Genomic DNA, 13,351 nt, shown 5'->3' on the forward strand with positions numbered 1-13,351 from the left:
TCTCTCCTCCAACTCCCCCCCACCCCCCGTATGATCTTTGCTGAGAATATTCTCTAAGTGTGAGTGTAGAGAACATGTATCCACAATTTTACATAATGTTGAAAATATTTCCACAGTTTTACCTTGCAAATAAAAAATATTGTGTTACACACCTACAGGCAGCTGAGGAGAACTGGCTATTGAGAATTGTGTGAATTTTTCTAAATTGCAATTTGCAATTTAAAATAGGAGTCTTAGTTGCATGGCAGTAACTCCACCTGCCTTGGCGTACACACCATATGCCACCGATTAAACCGTACACTGTGAAAAGCCTGCTTTTTTCTCTTAGTGCTGCAAAACAGAAATTTTGGCAGGTTAGGACCCAAGTGCAAACTAAACACACCGGAGGCTCAACAGTTAATTCCAAACAAAGACCAAACAAAAGGCCACGACGGGCAATTCCAAAAACTCACAGAAATACTTGAAATCGAAAAAAACAAGCAAAGAAACTCAAAACATGAAAAACAGGCAAGGGAACTCAAAACTCCTCGAAAAGCAGATTAACTTGAAAATACTTGAAACACCGGGAACAAACAGCAAGGGCAGAAAACTGTAGGATCCAGTAAGGGACTTAGGAGAAAACAGAGCTTAAATAGACAAGAGGGATAACTAGACACAGGTGAACACAATGCACAATCAACACAGAAAGGAGAGGGATAAGACACAGATGAACGCAATGATTGATTAAATTAACACAATGATTTGCATTAGACACAGGAAAAAGCAATGAGACAAACAAACACACGGTACAAAGCTATGAAATGACGCCAGCTGGCGACCAAAAAAGGAATAACCTTAACAGAAAAGGCAGAATCCTGACACTAAATAAACTAAAGTGACTTTGAAATTATGGACGTCCATCTGTCCAAGCCACAGAAGTGTCTGTGGTCAAAGTTATTGCAATTTTACCAAACCATTGTTGTTTTTGGTGCTGCAGTCATCACTGCTGTGTTTCAGAACTGGAAAATCTGCACTCTCCTCTGTGAAAGTATCAGTAAACGTACACTTTGAAGCCACAACAAGAAAAGGTGTACACAATTCTGTATAAATGTTTAGATGTTGGATTTCTGCCGAGTTCACCTTCTCCCACTGAGGAGAAGCAAGAGCAAGTGTTGTACCAATTTATATATTTCATTGCTTCGTTATGTATTTCATTATCAATTTATTTATTTTTGTCACATTGGTTTCCATAAGTTTGAGCCTGGTTTAATAGCCTACAAATTTAGTATATTTGTGGACTAATTGGCAAAAGGTTGCAACAGTACCCTGTGACTGTTCACAGAGCCATTCTGTAAAGGTTTAGACAGCCAGGAAAGGTGTATCTGGAGGGAGGGAGGGGTATCTGGAGGTGAGAGCTCAAGGCCAGAAGGACACGAGCCCTGCCCTGAATTAAACGGTGTGTCAGCCTGTATTAATTAAGCCAGCTCCTGTCTTGTGGAAAAGAGCATCAGCAGCATTATTTAAGGAGCCTCATGAACGGGCGGAAGGTTTTTATGAACTCAATGCAGTGATTGTTGTTGAACCCAAATGAATCGTTGAATTTCTTTACCTGTACGTCCTTTAGCAATGACTAGCTGTATCTCCAGAGACGGACTGCCTTACTCACTTAGGGGTGGCATAGTTTTGGTGTCCAAACAGTCTCTGTTGGGGGGGATGGCCTGATGTATTTGATTGGTTCATAGGTCAATGATGGGCAGCATGAGGTACACCACAAATGTCCTGTATGTGTGCGTTGAGCTAGGTCTGCCCACCCAACCTGATACACACCCCGCCGCCAGTGTATTTTCCTGCTCCAACGTCTTATTTTGATTGATTAAAGTATTATTTATCTAAAAATCTACTGATAATAAAACATAAAACAATACAATTATCATATTTAATTTGGCAACTGAATGAAACAAGGTATCTCCAAAACACGAGAATTCAGATTAGTCATGATTTTTTTCCCCAATCTTGCATAATATTTTTCATAAATTTCAGTTTGTCAATCAACTGACTGTTAAGTACCTAAAAAAGCAATCCTGTATTTGTTTGCATCGGTTGCTTATAGCTGACGAAAAAAGCACCATGTGTGCAGTGAAGAGTGACCCCTGTCAAAAAATACAGTATTTCCTCACCAAAAAACAAACTTTATGGCCTGGTATCTAAAGCCATACCTGATTAGAACTATTCTCTGGATTACTGTTATGATTTTCAAATGCACACTTTTAACATCATCTAGTTTTTTTAAATATGAATCAAGCATTGGTAAGCAAAGTGGTACCAGGATGTGACCTGTTAAAAATATTTAAATCTCCCATGCCTTGTAAGCAAAGTATGAATTAGAAAAAACTTTTACTGTCACTTTATTGACTTTTGGTTGGTCACTAACTCTTTCATCTCTGTAGCAGAAATCACATGGTTTCGCTCAGCCATTTGCTTCCGGGTCAGGGGGAGGTCATCATCAGGGTGAATCAGATGAGACAAACGCTGTCAGCAGAAAAGAAATAATGGCATGGATATTGATGAGCATTGTATATCTACTGATGTGTGTATGTGTGTGTGTGTGTGCGTGTGTGTGAGAGAGAGAGAGAGAGAGAGGGGCTAAAACACTGTTTGCCCTGGGTAAGGGCGTGGGACTGTGGGAACATGGCTAGCTCCCAGAACAGCTGGGGAGACATGGGTTCTGGGCCTCACCTGTCTGAGAGTGCCAGTGCTGAGGGAGAGCTTGACCAGGCTCCACCCTGGAACTAGTACAACAGAGGAGAGGGCCAGCAGCCAGCCCAGCACGTACGCCCAGTCTGGGTACACATACCAGCGGTTAAAGGTCAGGGGCTGGTACTCCACCACAGAGAAGATGAAGGATCCCTACGGGAGAGGAGTAAGAGTGGAAGGTTTTATAAATGTAACACGCCATACTGCCATTGTGTCATAAAAGTAGAATTAACATGAAGCTGTCTTTTAAGCAGGATTCAATTGTCAAAACTGGTCGCATAGTTATGTAGTAAAAAACAAAACAAAACATATATATATATATATATATGGCATAGGAATAAATAGGAAAAGAAAAACAGTTTTAATTTTAAAATTTGCAGGTTGATGAAAGAAAAAAGACTAAATGCAGAGATGTCACTTAAGTCCCAGAAGTCTGCAGGTTTTTGGTGTGTGCCGGTTCTTAATTTTCAGTCACCAACTTGGTGAATAGTATGCACGCCTTGTTTCCAAAGCATAAATTGTCTGCTGACTGAAAGGAAAACAGAAGATCCTACAGACAGAGGCCCTGATATTTCTGACCCTGAATCATGTGGTAGTCTGGTAATGGTTTGTAGAATTGTTCTTGCCAAGTCTAAATATTTCCACAGCCAAGTTCACTGACTTTCATTTTTCCCCGTTTTTACTATAAAGTACACAAACACAGAAACACATACCAAATCAGCGCACCTGCCTACTATTCAGCTGAGCTGAGTACACTGGATGAGAAAGTTAAGTAGGCAAACCTTTCTCAGAATGTACTGTACAATCCCAGGATGATATACTTTTTCTAGGGTTTCGGTGAGTTCATTCAGAATGCTGCGGCTCGTCTGGTCTTCAACCTCCCCAGACACTCCCACGTCACTCCCCTGCTCACTACCCTCCACTGGCTGCCTGTTATAGCTCGCGTCAAATTTAAAACATTGGTCCTAGCATACCAGGCAGTCAAGGGATCAGCCCCAGCATACCTCCACAAGATATTCAAACCCTACATGCCAACCAGATCCCTCCGTTCTGCTACCTCAGGACGCCTAGCACCTCCCCCTCTTCGCACCTGCACTTCCAGAACACGTCTCCTGTCTGTTCTGGCCCCACGATGGTGGAATGACCTCCCTGTGGAGGTCAGAACAGCTGAGACACTGACCCATTTCAAACGACGACTGAAGACTCACCTCTTCAGGCTGCACCTCTCCCCATCCCTCCCTACCCCCCTGTAAATGACTGTAAGCTTAGGGTTGTAACTAGGCAGCTGTTTCGTAGGCGACTTAGGTGCATTAACTGTCTTAACTACTACTTGTATTTTTTCCATAGACTGCGTTGTTGCCGTTCTCGTTGTTAGTGTTAATCAGTTTAACCTTCAGGGTCCAAGTTGAACCATGCGGTTGTTCCCTGCACTTGGACCGGTACTTCTCTCTAGGGGTTTCGTCATACTTGTTCCTGGTTATGGTTATACACTTTGTTGTACGTCGCTCTGGATAAGAGCATCTGCCAAATGCCTGTAATGTAATGTAATGTATATTTGGGAGCATACTTTTCAGGAAGTGAATGGCAGCAAATATGATGTCTGGCAAGTTGGAGAGATGCTTTGTCTCTGGATGTCCATCGATGGGGGTGAGTCAAACTCACCAGGGTCACCAGTGGTGTGAAGTAGAGCCAGCAGAGCTTAAAGATGAGGCAGGGCCTCTCCCCGGTCATGTCCTCAATCACATCGACCATGCGCTCCGCCCCTGCTCGAGGGACACACAGGAACAGTAGTGAACATTGTTGTGTGTATAAAGTGAACCTCTACTGGGAATAAAATAAACTCAATCAGTAATTGTACCAATGTGTATATAAGCCCATAGCCTTTCCTTCTTTTTTAAACGACAAAATAGGCAACTAATTTTGAAATCTGCATTATTTATAGATATTCTATTATTCTCTGAATGTTTAGTTAATGTTAACGGTTTTTCCTGTGGCAGTGAAGGTGATTTCCAGTTAAAAGGCATGTTGTGCATCTCATTTTCAGTCTTTTTTCTTATTGGTTGCATTGACAGGATAAAAAGCTTGTAACCAGGGTCTTGATTTTTTAAAAGTATGCTTTCCTCTATCTCAAAGGGCGCCTTTAGAACTAGCATACATTTTAAAAATTAATTTTATGAAAAAATTTTCTTTAACTCTTCTTTACATTGTGAGTGCTCTGTATCTGTTCTTGTTCGTAAATCTTTCCCATTTGGTGGAAATTTTGTCTTTATTTCCACAGGCTGTTGTATTGGAAAGACCCAGTTTCTTGGAAGGTGCACTGTTTTGTGCAGTAATGTGTAAATACAGTACAGATTTCTTCCCGTGTAAAATTCCAGGCAGGAAGGTCCTGCACTCACCAAATAGCCAACCCATGGCCAGGACCTTGAACATGCACAGGAAGAACACACAGGCCCCATTAAAGGCGTAGTAGTCAAAGAGTTGGAACACAAATATTCCCCCCTGGTGGAAAGTAGGGAAAATGACATGGGTAGATGTTAGGAGAAAGTATGGTCAGGAGGTTTGTGCTTTGTGCAAGACCTGAATTTCGGTTACGATTAGAATGATGCAGGTTTTAGTTCTTTCATATGGGTCTGAAGCCTTGGACGAGGTAGTAAACTGAATTACTTTGAGGAACATGCAGGTTTTAAAACTGGTAGTAATTAACTTCTTTGTAGGCCAAAGGAGCCAGTGATATCCTCTGGGTAAACTGATAACACATTTTGAAATGTATTTCTTTTTCTCCCCAGCTGTCTTCTCACCTGTGTGACCATCACCAGCTGCAAGACAAAGCAGGTGAGGCAGAAGAGCAGGAGGAAGATCTCTCTGTGCCCGGCCCTCCGCAGTACCGTGGGAAACAGGTCTTTCATCGTTGTCATCACCGCCTCCATTGCCACAAACTGATTGACAGACAGATGCCCCAAGTTTCACCAGAGAGGCAGGGAGAGAAAGGGAGATGGAGGGAAGAAAAGGGAAAGAAAAAGGAAAGGAGATAGATGAAGATGATTGAGACATTAATGTTTAAGTACTGTTTTCCTGCTTGTGAGAAACTATCCACAAATACATTTTTATTAGCTATGAAATGTTGTCCAGTTAGCTTGGCAGGTAGTCTTGCTGTGTCATCTCCAATGACCCAGCATCATGCCTTGCTAGCTCAGTACAGCTTTACTTCATGTTAAACAAAGAACCGAACCGGAAGGATCTAGAAGTGTGTAAGGACTGCAGCCAGTTGTGGTGCTGGCAGTTTCACAGACTGAGCAGCCAGGAATGGTGAGCTGCAGCCAGGTGACTGATTACCTGTGTGTCCAGGCCCAGCAGGATGATCATAATGAAGAAGCAGGTGGCCCACAGCTGAGGTAGGGGCATCATTGCTACTGCTTGGGGGTACGCAATGAATGCCAGACCAGGTCCTGGGAGCAGGGAGCAGAGGAGAACATGGAGGTGATGAGAAGGAAAGACAGGAGGAGAATGAAAGAGTCAGAGAATTAATGGGAGAAAAATTAATGATCCAATAGTGTTTACTCTTCCTCCCCTTCTCTCCCAGGTCAGATTCCCTCTTATTACATTTACACATTTTTTGCATAACCAGAGTACCATACTGCCTGTTGTCCATACTGGACATACTTTATAGCAGTAATATTCAGGTTAAGCACCCTGCACAAGAGTACAAAGACAGCGCCCCAGCTGGGAATTTAATCCACAACCTTTGAGTTGCATATTGCTACTTCTCTCCTTTTCAAGTTAAACTCAGATGCTTCATTGTCATTATATAGACTCAATATCACCAGAGCCAATATGACAGAGTTAATATACTTACAACAGTAACATCAACAATACATGATTTAGTGATTTTTGGTAGTCCAACAGCTGCTTAATTTTGCATAGAAGACCACAGCTAAGCTCACCCAGAGCAGCGTTGGTTATGACCTTTCATATTGCTTTGACACGCAGTCATATGTGCACCCTTTTCAGCCAATAGGCGTTGCCAAACTGAACCCTCTCATACCCTAAGCGAAGCAGGCACCAATTGTGTCATCCTGTTGAGCTACCTGCCACAGTGAGCACTAGCACGGTCTGGATTTGATCCAAGGCTGTGATGCTCATCCATGCACCACATTGTGGTGCCTTAATTAAATGAACCATCCAACAGCTCAATTTACTTACATACTTTTAAATATATAAAAATATTTTTGTCACATCTTAATCATTTGTCTTAACATACTATACAAAGAACTTCAGTACCTGATTCTGCCACTTCCTCAATGGCGACGCCCTGCTCATGTGCTATGAACCCCAGCACAGAAAAGACCGCGAATCCCGCCACTACACTGGTCATGCTGTTCAGCAGGCACAGCCACAAACAGTCTCTGCGGAAACACCACCAAGAGGGTAAAATAATCTGCCTCGATTTTGCATTTATTTTCTTTCAAGGTGAAAGAAATTAAGTGTTTGCTGCTAAGTGTCTTTCAGGATAAGTCTGGATATCTCAGTATTGCACAGGACAAAGGATAAATGTGGATATCTCAGTATTACACTGAACAAAGGAAATGTGAATATCTTGGTACTGCACTGGACAAAGAGTTGCATACTTATGTTTAAGCATCTGACATTCCTACCCTTGTGTACTGTGTTAGGGCCTTACTTGTAGCAGTTGTTGTTATATGTGTTGTAGCTACCCAACACAGTTAAAGTACCCACTCCAAGACTGTAGGAGAAGAAGATCTGAGATCCTGCCTCCATCCACACCTGCAGTGACATCACAAACTGTGAACACATTTGAGGCGATATGGCTGAAAACATTTATATGTTTGCCATCGGAATGAAATAAGGAAAGATACATTTAGCTGTGACAAGGTGATGGGGCACTGCCTGGTATATTCTGATGTTACAGAGTACTTACCTGTGGGTCTGTCAGGTGGGAGGGGTCAGGGTACAGGTAGAACACCACCCCCTGCAGAGCTCCAGGTAGAGTTAGCCCTCGTATCAACAACACCAAAAGCATCAGGTATGGGAAAGTAGCAGTGAAATAAACCACCTGGTGTGAGAGGGAGAGAGAGAGCGTGTGCGCAGAATGGGTGTGTCTTTCCCTGTCGGACGCATTTTTTCTCTCCCTCACTCACTCTCTCTCTCTCTCTCTCTCATACACACACACACAAAGGGGATACATGTGTGAGAGAAAGCACAGAGCAGACACAAACAAACATCTCAGAATGCAGGTACATGTGTGCGTATGGTCAGGGGGAGAGAAAAGACTCAATTCATGGATAAGGAGGTTTCATCAACAGACTACCTGTTCTGCATAACTTAATTGTGTTAATGTGCTTTTAGTTGTTGTGATGTGCAATTTCACAGTTTAAAGGTTTTCAGGCTAAATTATGTTTTTAACTGCTGATCAAGAGCATGAAGCAAGCAATGTCCTTCTCAGTCTTTAACTGAACCAAATTTGTTGGCAGACTCATTAAAAGTTACCTGGCAACACATTTAATAGGAAAAAATAGGATAAAAAACGGAGTCAAACAGGACAGGAAAACATTTGGTGCATCAAAATGTCAGCATGGTTTATGTGTCCCTGTTTGACTGAACACATGCCACCCTGTGTTGAGTATTCCAGTCTATTACACAGTCAGTCTCACTCTTTATAGAGGTAGCCCAGGTAAGGACATTCTGTGCTTATCTCTCTCAGTAGCTCTGGGACAGACCTTGCCTGTAGACTTCACCCCCTTCCAGATGCAGAAGTAGCAGATGACCCACATGATGATGAGGCACAGAAGCACCTCCCACCTCACACTGCCCACCTCCTCAATGCCCCCCGAGATCAACAGCACACGTCTCCTGGGGGTGGAGGTGGAGGGGGAGAGAAAGAAAAAGAGAAAAATGAGGGGAGGAAAGGGAGGTAAGCCAGGAAAAAGTATAAAAATATGGATTTTAACAACTTCATTCACATTAAAAATATTCTGCCAGTTAATTTACATTTATTCACATGTACTGTAAGAACCATAATGCTCTGCACACCCCTGTGCCCTAGCCCTACCATGTACACAAATAATGAACATTTTCTCTTCTTATGGTTCTGCTAGTATTCATTCACATAAATGCAAAAAGGTTAAACTAGGTCAATGTGCTACATCTGCAAACTAGACTAATATGTCCCTACACATCACCTTATTTATTAGCAGACACTCTTATCTTGAGCAACGTAGACTTTTTCCATACATTTATACAGTTGAATATTTACATAAGCAATTCAGGGTAAATAGATTATGAAAAGACTTGAACACAACCTCTGAGTTTCCTAGTTCCCTAACCCTGAGGTCTGTCAGAGGTGCAATCCTACAGAACTCAGCCTGCAAACTTACTCCCAAAACTCAGTGGTTGCAGAGGATGAGTTGTTGGACTGTTGGGTCCAGTTTGTGGTGAGGTTTCGATTGGAAAAGTCCACACAGTGATCTGAAACACAGAGAGTAGCTTTTCCTAAATCACATGCAGACAGCTGTTAATAAAATGAGCTCTGCATAATGAACAGGTTATGAGTGTTAATACATGTAAAAATATATATTTATAGACATATTACAAGTGTTAAGGATACATTTTGAAACCATTGCAAAACAAATTGTAAATAATTGCACATTCTGAAATACATTCTATGAAACAAGCATAAGATCACATATGAATGTTGCAACCTGAAATACCCACATATATCACACATACTGGCATGCAGAGGCATCACAATAATAAGTTCCTCATGTTTAACTGATCTGAATTTGCTGCACAATTTTTTACCTGTATGCACCATGGATTGTAAGAGGAGCAAATGTCACCTGTATTTCAGGTGTTCTTACAGTCAGCCCAGTGTAGCTTAGAGACGGGCTCTGTACCTGTGTCCCCCTGTATGTACTGCAGGTGGAGTTATACCACTTACACTAATTTCAGATCTTACCTGAGTTCCAGGTGTTGGAGCAGCTGGCCCAGGGCAGCTGTGAGCTGAAGGAGGAGTAGAGGTAGAAGAGAGCCCAGGCCAGGATGATGATATAACACATGCAGCAGTAAAACACGATCAGCTGGCCTGCATAGCCAATTCCTGAGACACACGCAGGCACACACACACAGACACACACGTACACACATATACACACTCGATTAGCAGGTGACAATGGCAATCCCTGAGACACACACAGGCACATAGACTCAATTAGCAGCTGACAATGCCAATCGTTAGTTTGAACAGTTACATTATGCAGTTACTGGTTGTGAACATGCCTGCTGTGGTTTCTCTTAGTATTTGGATTCCTGATGGTGACACTGATGCCTTCTGCTTTGAGAGACACTCTGGATAAAAGTGCCTGACAACTGCCTGTAATATACTGCAATTATTTCTCCCTGTGTGATGGCCCCATTTCCCCTGTAAGAGTAAAGTCCACCTCTTAACCTCACAGAGCTAGATTCTGGTGTAGAAGTGCAATACTGCAGCTGCAATAATAATATATAAATTTTCCCAGGTGACCTTTGATTTGGGAGAATATTCAAACTCCCTCCTGTGCCATGATTGAGTGCTGTCCTGAAGTACTGTAACCCTAATGCTGATTATCCATTAGCTCCCAGTGTATTCACTGACCCCAGTCCACATCTCCATGCCTTGGCTCAGGAGATTTAATATATTTGACATTACATCCATTATGAGCTGCCCTGCAATGGCGCACAGAAACAAAACTGCTGACCATAGGCTGATCACACAGTAGAACAGGACCTTAATAGGTGACGCAGCCTGAGTCACACTAACCATCCCCACCAACCAGTGCACTCTGCAGTTGTTGCATTTATATGTCTATAGAGTTGGGGATCGCATTAAGAACATTGAACTGAACCCCTGGCTGCATGGGGAGATTTGTACATGGATTGAGAGGCAGCTGCTCTAAGGGCTGGGCCACAGTCTCCCCTCTGTTTAATCTTTAATCACATGCTCATACCTGGTGAACCTGTCTCTTCTCTCCTTCACACCCTATTGTGATCTCGGTTTTACTCATTTTATGAGACGTTTCTGGCCTCTCACCCTCAGCCAATGGGCACAGCTTCCTCCAGCAGGTGATGCCCCCCTCCTGGGTGTACTGCCCCATGGCAGTTTCTAGTAGGAACAGGGGTATCCCACAGATCACCACAAAGAGTAAATATGGCACAAGGAACGCTCCTGCAGACACACCCACACACAAAGGGAACATTTGAGATAACCAGTCTCATGGCTGGAACAAGACCACAGATATTAAGTTCCAGGCAACCAGCAATCTTTCACTATGGCTGTGTCCGAATCAGCGCACTTGCCTACTATTCAGTATATAAGTTGAGTATACTGGATAAGAAACTTGTTAAGCTGGCAATATTTTCTCTAAATTGCAGGGTACTTAACATTCCAGGATGATTAACTCATTTCTAGGGGGTTTTGTTGGGTGTGTTTCGGGGCATACTTTTCTGGGAGGAAACAACCATTTTGATCCCATGAATATGATGTTCAGCTTTGCTTTAAAAGGAGCAGCTTCACTGATGTTTTCCTTCAACAACAACACTTGAGCATGATGTACAAGGGCAGAACATCTTAAAACACTTTCACAGTACGGTTGGAAAATAGTATGGAGGATATTTTTTACATATTGCTCATCGCAGACTAAAATGTGCAGTTGCTTAGCAAGCAGTACATACTTTGAGGACACAGTAGTTTGAAGGCTGAATTTGACACAGGCTTTGTGACTTTGCTTGGGAGTTTCCCATAATGAAGTCCAACCTGTTAGGTAACATGTACACATACGAACAGAGCACTGAACACTACACCACCCAGAATCAAGAACTATGCAAATAAAAACTCATTTAGAATATATAGGTACTTTTAACATATAAGTCAAACCAATTGTTCACATTAAACTCTTATAAAACTCACAGTCTTACTTATGTTTACTCAAACTCAATGACACTCTCTGTCATACTTATTCATATTCATGGTCTCACTCTGGAGCACTCACACTCCTACTTGCTCTTAGACTCATAAACCTTACACTCATACACTCACTCACACTCATACTCATACTCACACTTATACACTCATGCACTCATACACACACTCATATCCATAATTACATTCATACTCACACCCATTCTCAGATACTCATGCAATTACATTGATACACACTTATTCAATTGTACTCACACTCATACACTCGCTCACTCATACTCACTCATACACTCACTCTTACACTCACTCACCACCGCCGTTCTTGTAGCAGAGGTAAGGGAACCTCCACACATTTCCCAGCCCCACTACGTTCCCCGCTACCGCCAGGAGGAACTCCACCTTACTCCCCCACTGGCCCCTCTCCTCCAATGGCCTTTCATCTGTCTCCCTTTCCTTCTTCATCTGTTCTTCCCCTGGGATCGTTCACTCTCACTGTGTCCCTCTCTAGTGCTGTCTGTTCCTCACTCTCTGACCGTTTTCCTTTGTCTGGACACTGCAAGCTGGGAACAGAGGCTGATGTTTTACCCACTGACTGTCTGACATGTTCTTACATGTACACGGTGTATTTGGGATGCTGGGCCAAGTTACCAAGTGACAGGGCCACGTTAAAGAATAGCCATCTTTTTATGAGTAAAGGCCCAGCTAGTATGTGAAAACATTATGCATGAAGTGAGTGAATCAGGAACTTTATTTTCCACAACCATTAATGTAGAGCCTAGAAGGCATGCTGGTGGTTTCAAAGCGTGTGGTTGATGGTGCCCGGTTTTCCCTAAGCTGGTACTGCAAGTGTCAAAATGTTAGCTGGAGGTGAGAAATCAGCTAATTTGTCCATGTTTTAATTTTTTTTTCAAAAGTTCTTGTGTTTTGATTTAGTCTCATTTGAAGACCAAAACAAGGGGCCCTTCAGTTGTTCTTGTGGATCACAAAAAACAGTTGTTATAATAACAAATCTTAGGGGGTGTGGCCAGCATGCTGTACATGCCCACAGTTGCCACACCATATGACCTGATATGTTTAATGTGCAATACCTGTAGGAGGCAACATTAGGAAACTCAATGTGCAATGCGTGAACTTAATATGAGCTTCAGATCAGGAGATATGGCTTGAAATGGAAAAAATGCATATTCTCTACATGTAAGATGGCTGCTAGGTCAGGTGACCTGACAGGTTACTAGCATGTCACTTCTTTAAAATTATGTGTTGTGTTTGTTGGCTTTGTGTGCCTTCCAGACATGAAGTCCTTCTGGGTCTTTTCCAATACAGAGCACTTTCCTGTGTGCAGGAACAATACAAACATACCTACACTGCATAAACAAAGACTACATAAAAAGAACTGGCTAAAAAAAGAAACAAAACCATAAACTATACGTGCTTACACCTGTTTTTGATTTATCTTCAATTTTACTGTATATTCTAGAGAGGTGACCAATTGGCCACCCCTGAAGAATTCACTCTTGAATCAGCCGATAAATTAAGTTAGCCAAAATTTGAAATACAATCTAATGGTGGAACACAGGACATAGGCTATGATTCTCCAAATGTGTCCAATTTTGTACATAAAAATGCATGTTTTATAACCTTATCTTA

The 13,351-nt window shown here is 42.3% G+C and overlaps 1 protein-coding gene across 2 annotated transcripts in view; it reads right to left on the reverse strand.

The window, feature by feature from the left end:
- Window positions 1–12,307, reverse strand: part of LOC135235907 (sodium- and chloride-dependent GABA transporter 2-like) — a 41,159-nt gene extending 28,852 nt beyond the window's left edge. The window contains exons 1-14 of one of the 2 annotated variants that reach the window (XM_064301924.1): window positions 12,016–12,307; window positions 10,817–10,951; window positions 9,707–9,847; window positions 9,126–9,216; window positions 8,469–8,601; window positions 7,670–7,804; window positions 7,412–7,515; window positions 7,012–7,136; window positions 6,067–6,179; window positions 5,532–5,669; window positions 5,130–5,232; window positions 4,396–4,496; window positions 2,716–2,886; window positions 1,900–2,508 (exon numbers count right to left, since the gene is read on the reverse strand). In XM_064301924.1, coding sequence (XP_064157994.1) covers window positions 2,380–2,508; window positions 2,716–2,886; window positions 4,396–4,496; window positions 5,130–5,232; window positions 5,532–5,669; window positions 6,067–6,179; window positions 7,012–7,136; window positions 7,412–7,515; window positions 7,670–7,804; window positions 8,469–8,601; window positions 9,126–9,216; window positions 9,707–9,847; window positions 10,817–10,951; window positions 12,016–12,166 — 1,770 coding nt within the window. In that variant the 5' untranslated portion in view covers window positions 12,167–12,307 and the 3' untranslated portion in view covers window positions 1,900–2,379. Of the gene's footprint in view, window positions 1–1,899; window positions 2,509–2,715; window positions 2,887–4,395; window positions 4,497–5,129; window positions 5,233–5,531; window positions 5,670–6,066; window positions 6,180–7,011; window positions 7,137–7,411; window positions 7,516–7,669; window positions 7,805–8,468; window positions 8,602–9,125; window positions 9,217–9,706; window positions 9,848–10,816; window positions 10,952–12,015 lie in introns of those variants that run through there. The other variant, XM_064301926.1, reaches the window with a different exon arrangement.
- Between the last annotated feature and the right edge of the window lie 1,044 nt (window positions 12,308–13,351).

The sequence above is a fragment of the Anguilla rostrata genome, chromosome 12, assembly GCF_018555375.3.
Source record: "Anguilla rostrata isolate EN2019 chromosome 12, ASM1855537v3, whole genome shotgun sequence".
Classification (NCBI taxonomy): domain Eukaryota; kingdom Metazoa; phylum Chordata; class Actinopteri; order Anguilliformes; family Anguillidae; genus Anguilla; species Anguilla rostrata.